This window comes from Arachis ipaensis, chromosome B03 (assembly GCF_000816755.2).
Source record: "Arachis ipaensis cultivar K30076 chromosome B03, Araip1.1, whole genome shotgun sequence".
Classification (NCBI taxonomy): domain Eukaryota; kingdom Viridiplantae; phylum Streptophyta; class Magnoliopsida; order Fabales; family Fabaceae; genus Arachis; species Arachis ipaensis.
In genome coordinates, this window is record NC_029787.2 from 5,172,179 (window position 1) to 5,178,405 (window position 6,227).

At 32.0% G+C, this 6,227-nt stretch overlaps 1 protein-coding gene across 2 annotated transcripts; it reads right to left on the reverse strand.

The window, feature by feature from the left end:
• On the reverse strand, positions 653–5,583 carry LOC107629056 (protein CLT3, chloroplastic). Of its 2 annotated transcripts, XM_016331744.2 has the most exons (10): positions 4,890–5,578; positions 4,234–4,379; positions 3,972–4,009; positions 3,554–3,669; positions 3,218–3,317; positions 3,091–3,126; positions 2,794–2,844; positions 2,555–2,678; positions 1,849–1,974; positions 653–1,380 (listed from the first exon to the last, which is right to left on the reverse strand). In XM_016331744.2, exons 1-10 carry the CDS (start codon positions 5,357–5,359, stop codon positions 1,214–1,216), a joined length of 1,374 nt encoding a protein of 457 aa, XP_016187230.1. In that variant the 5' UTR covers positions 5,360–5,578; the 3' UTR covers positions 653–1,213. The 2 variants fall into 2 exon arrangements, with proteins under 2 accessions (XP_016187230.1, XP_016187231.1); XM_016331745.2 differs by lacking the exon at positions 653–1,380 and having other exon boundaries at positions 1,871–1,974; positions 2,555–2,683; positions 4,890–5,583.

Below are 6,227 nucleotides of genomic sequence, written 5' to 3' on the forward strand. Positions count from 1 at the left end.
ATTAAGAGTTAAGAAAATGATTTTAATCAAGTTTCTTAAGAAAAATGGAAAACAAAATTAAAAAAGTGGAAAAAGAAACCCTTTTGTTCTAATCGTAGCACTTGTCTATAATGAAAGTATGTTGCCCCTTAACTATGGAGCAAACCACTTAAAGAGGTAAAGATAGGGTTTTGCTATTTAGGACGATAGATAGTTGAAACTTGAAACTCATCAATTGGTTGATTTAGGTAAAATTTAGAAGCTACTCGAATCCGCAACCTCTTAGAGGAGTATGAAGAGACTATGCCATTTGAGCTGTAATTCATTGGCGAAATTTTCTTTATATATGTCTCTTTGTAAATAATACTTGTATAAATTCTTATATATTCTTTAAAAAATTGATTTGAAAAGTTGGACAAACTCCAAGAATATTGCATAAATGCATAGTTTTATTTTTTTTTACACATATTTTAACACATGATATAGCTTGACACATTAACACATATTTTTAATAGGGTATTTTTTTCATTTTAGTAAAGTAGTATGGTGCATGATATTAGAAATTATTTTTAATATAGAGATAAAGATGGTATTTTAGTTAAATATTATCTTGTATATTACCAAAATGATGACATGCATTCAAAATCCACCTATAAAATTCACCCACATGTAATTACAAAAAATAATAATATTTTTAACAAAAATACCAATATTTCAGTTTGGCTCATAAACTTATCAACTCAATTTATTAAACTATTAAAGGACCAATTGGAAAATTTCCTTAAGTTCACTTCTATCCCTATTTAGTGTTCAGTGTGCCATTCCACACACTTCAATAAAATCTTATCACACTGAAATGAGATTGGCTGCTAGATAAATTAGACTATGCCATACTGGCATACTTTGTAAAAGAACAAGATCTTGGAACTCTTTGTAGCACTTCAATATCTTAGTCTTGGCCCCCTTTTTTCCATGGCAAAAAATCTTATTCTTCAATCCTGTTTTCCTACCTTACACAAAATATTCAACTTGAGACATCTTCTATTTCTTCTTTCTTTATACCCCTTTGAGCCTAGCTCACCAAAAAATGCAAATTTGCAATTCACTAAAAATTGAAACTAAAATTAATATAACAACAACAATATTTTGCTTTCTTCTTCTTATATCCATCATGGAACAAATTGGATCATGAATTGTTTCTTGTAGTAGTGTACCATCTTCAATGAAATGTCAACTAATTGCAACATACATCATTCGGTGAGGAAGCATTTGAAGGGGTCCATGCATAAAAAAGTAACCCCAAAACTAGAATGATGGCCCCAGCTACAAAGCCTGTTGGAAGAGATGATCCAACCCCAAGGTATGGCAATGGCAGAGTGAACACATAGATTGATATTGGAACTGCCACACAACACAAATTGCAAATTGCATGAGTTATGTTATGTATATCTCATAACTCCCACATTACCTTGCATGATTAGTTCATATAAATTGGTAATGGTTTCCTTTCTTTTATTCATAGTTTAGTACATTAGTGTTAAAACTATGAATAAAATTATTAGATGTTCATGAAATAGCAGGTGGATTATGCTCTATGTAATAAAAAAGTGACATTTTAGATAAAAGTATAACTTCATAACAAACTCAATGATGAAATAATTATTCCATTATTTGATACAAGCACAATTCAATTTTTGGCTTAGTGTTCATTTCATGGTCATCTAATAATTTCTCACTATGAAAAGTTTATTTAAGAATTTCTCTCCCTTTATATATTTGATTATGAGGGAGTCACACCCTAAGGAAAGAAATGATTTCAATAGAGACATGATTGAAGCTATATATAGTTGATGGAAACAAATGACAGACCTGAAAATGTGGAAGCCAGACAAGATACAACAGCTGAAGAGATCTTGAGGAGATGAAGCAATGCAATATTGAATCCCATGTTAACAATAATAAACAGCATAGGTAGCAGAGGGGCACCATCACATCCTGGAACCAGAAAAGGCCTTCGTTATCTCAAGAATTACCAAAGATAAGAGCTAAAGTTTTAAAGATTTTAGACTTATCCCTCCCTTTGAAGTGACAATTGCAATTCTTGAAATCTTACAGAAGCTAGTAATCTGGTATAACCTTTTTGAAGTCTACCTCTTGCAAGTGCCAATAAGCATTTGCTTTTCCCGTTGTGTTATTTATAAATATGATGTGTGTGACACATGCTGACTCACATATCATTCACCATTGAATTGAGTGTAGCAGCAAGGTTCATATCCCATCTAAGGTTCATATATTGGTATTCTTTTTTCCATATAGAGCTTATCCTTGAAAAGTTCATCCCATGATACAAGTGGACACCAAACTAACTCATAATCCATGTTTGGTAATTGTTTCATGGCACAAATACAGAGGCATCGAAACAATAGAGATGAAGAAAATCTAATAGAAATATCTTTTGTCAACTCTCCGAACAAGTTTATATCTCTAAATATTTCTGTATTTTCTATACTAGAACAATCACAAAGCCAAACTGAAATCATGAACTATGGATAGAAAATAATGAAGTAGAGCTTACCACTTGATAATGTACCAATATTCAAGAAGCAGGCTGCACCATCTTTAAGGTAGGTTGGTAGTTGACTGAAGGGTATGCCCCATAGTTTTGAAAGGAAGGGGAGGAGAAGGCATATGAATAGTGCCTACACTAAACACATTTTCATGCATTTAGCCATCCATTTTATATTTGCACTGTATGCACTTTTATTGCAAATGAAAAGCTGAAAACAATTTCTAAGAAAACTTCAGAGTGCTTACTTGAAAAGCAGATCCATATGAGTTTACAACAAATAGGTCCACAGAGCCACACTGTTTCAGAATTCAGATAATGTTAGATAATGCTGATTAGTATATTTACCTTTCAGAGGGGGAAAAAAGTAGAAAAAAGAAAAATGACAGTTATAAATAAGTAAATTGAACGGTTTAGCAAAACATGCATCTTACGGATTGCAAGTTTTAGAGTATTAGAACAAATTAATATATATTGTTTAAGATAAAAACTGAAATGAAATTTTGACTACAAGTTAACAACATTTTTCATACAAATATACAAACCTTCAGTTTTCGATTTGCATCCAGAAAGATAATTTCCTACAAAGTATGAAAATTCCAAGCATTAAGATAGAGAAATTAATAGTTTGAAACCAAGGAAAAGGAGATAAACATCATAAATGACAATAACCTTGAGAACTGTATCAGCTGCTTGGAGAAAGAATGAAACTATCATCAAAAGGCTCCAAAATACACCACCTTCTTTTAGTGAATTCCCAGCACTTGATCCACTACAACAGTAAAAAAATAAAAAATAAAAAACATATGCATAGAAACACAAGGCTTTAGACAGTTTAGTTTGTGCCAAACATATGTAATTATAATGTCATAATCAGCTATATTCATAGTCAGTACTTCACTTGTAAGAGTGCTATTTAGAATTTGTTTTAGAAGTTACTCCCTTTTGTTTCTTTTTACTGTCACTTTTCCATTAACATGTGGCCTCCTAAACTTAACACACACTAACCTTGCTACAGTAATAATTACGCCAATGGTTACAAGAAAGCATCCAAATAGTTGGTTGAGTTTATATCTTCTCCCAAGAAAAATAATTGACAGAAGAATTTGCCACACAAGAAAACTCTGCAACAAAATATAGGCCAAATTAGCAAACTGACAATCTTTAGCTCCGCATTTACATGAAAGAAACCTATGCAGCATGTATATAGATATGAACTTAACAGAGACTTAGTTGGTACTTAAGCACCCAATTTTAATTCGAGTAAATACTCAACTCGACTCCTATCCATTTTTAGAAAGGATTATACCACTCTTAACAGAAAATAAATGACAGGACTATACCACTTTGTGGAATATATGAGTCTATTTTAAACCAAAAGGACCTTAATGTAGAAACAGAGTAGATATGTGAGATTGTGAGTTACCTGAGACAGAATTGGAATTGATGCTCCGGAGAGAATTGCTGGTGCAAGAAACAAACACCACAAGTTAGCAAATAAAAATCAGAAAAATGATTGTTTATGGGAGTGAGCATATTGCCACTTTTTTATAATGTCACTTCATGCCTTATATATATTTTTTGTATTACATTTTTGCATAATACGGAAAAATATAAGAATAGCATTATCAAAATAAAAGTGACAATATCCATTCAATTATCACCAAGGATAGAAAGTAGAAAATTACCGGCCGCAGCCATGCCAGTGGCAGCAGCAAGAGCCTCTATAATACCAATGAGAACATAAGGGGCTTTTGGCATACTCAGCATCTCTTCAGTAACAATACCAGCATGTTGCCGGATATACATTATGCTAAAATACACTATTACATATCTGAAATTATAACAATTAACACATTTTTTATTTTTCATGATTCATATGAAATGAAATAAGATTTAACCATATTATTATGCATTCATAAAAAATAAACTATATGTATAGAATACATATTGAAATACTAAATATATATTAAAAATATATGAAACAACACAGTTATTTATACACAAAATGCAATGTTACATAGGCAATAAATATTATTATTTTTTGTCAACATTTGGTAAACAATAATTTGTACTTATATTTATAAGAATTTTACACATAAAAAATATATAATTTACACATGTATTTACCAAAATTTGTATATATAAATCAATATAATTTATATTCATATTTTTTAGAATTTTATGAATTAGTAAAATTTATTTGTTAAAGATATACTGGCCAAAAAAAATTAAAAATGACCTTGAAACTCCCTCATATACAAATGCATGAGAAGTTGAGAACTAATTAGCTACATGATTAATGCAATTAGTTAGTTATGAGTTTGGAAAAAGTGAAAGTTACCCAAAGGTGGCAAGCTGAGCTAAGAAGAAAGGGTACTGTTTCAGAGGAACCAACGCCAGCTTATACAGCACCCTGTTCCCCACTCCGGTTACCACCGTCGCCGCCACTGCCACCGCCACCTCCACCGCCGTTCCCCGCTCTGAGCCCACCCTTGATGTAGCAGCTGCTGCTGCCACCGCCGTATCATCCTCCACGGCATATGAACACGGACCCGCTGCCTTCTCTCTTCCCGCTACCTCTTCGGATCTCTCCCACGCGCCAACGCCGCGCGTGGACCTCACCTCCGACTCCGCCGCCACCAACCGCATTGGAAATCTCAACGTGATCGACCTCCGCTTCCGGAGAGGATCGTAATTGTAATTGTAGCGTACTGCGGTAATCCCATGCTCCTGCCTCGGTCGCGGAAGCTGAATTCCGGCGGCAGAGGTCGTGGCGCCGCCGCCAGACAATCGGCGGCAAAATGGCTCCATAATTTGGCGGTTAATTTTGAAGGATTTGTTAAAGAAATTAAATAGGAGAAAAGAGAATGAAAATGATGAAATGAATGAATGAATGAATTAATTATAAGGAAGCATTATTATGAATTTATATAAATAAGGTTAATGTAGTGAGATCAATGATCAATGATTGAATGCGCTACGTAATGCTTTTTTGTTTGCCTACGAAACTAATCCATAGCAAATTAGATTTCAATTTAAGAGTTTATGGATGGTTAATAAATTATTATATATACAAAATAAAATTTAAATTTTTTATCCCTACTCAAATAAATTAGTAAATTAATCATTATAACAACCGAAGCTGATTTATTCATGTCTATGTAATGTTAATGTATGAGTGTGAATATATAATTAACTACCATATTTAATTATCATAATTTATTTTGGTATTAGCTATTTTGTTTGCATAAATACATACACTAAGTAGCCACTTAGATTTGGACATCAAATTTGTTCACATCTTTGTATATTATTTTTGTGTTAAATTATCAACCACACACACACAATGATCAACTTCCATTTCTTCTTGTCTATTCTCTTTTGGAAATAAATCTTCTTATTTATTTGTTCTATATATATGTATCATGAAATTTATCATATACAAACAATCTTAGATTCAGTTAATGTGCTACATGCCTTGATTTAATACGAGTTATTGTAATGAGGTTTTGTATTCAAATTCCACTAAATTCTCAAAATGTCTTTCTTATTCACGTTTTACATTAATTTGATAATTGAGATTCTAATTGCATTATTATTATTTTTTAAATTGAACTTTGAATATTACAGTGGTCTTTTGACTTTTTTTTTTTTTTTTACAATAAAACAGCAAATAAAA

Coding starts and splice junctions, on each gene's coding strand:
- LOC107629056 (XM_016331744.2), bottom strand. CDS start 5,359: ATGGAGCCATTTTGCCGCCGATTGTCTGGCGGCGGCGCCACGACCTCT. Junction 3,127..3,217: donor CAGCTGATACAGTTCTCAAG/GTTATTGTCATT, acceptor CATACTTTGTAG/GAAATTATCTTTCTGGATGC. Junction 1,381..1,848: donor TCTGGCTTCCACATTTTCAG/GTCTGTCATTTG, acceptor GTTGTGTGGCAG/TTCCAATATCAATCTATGTG.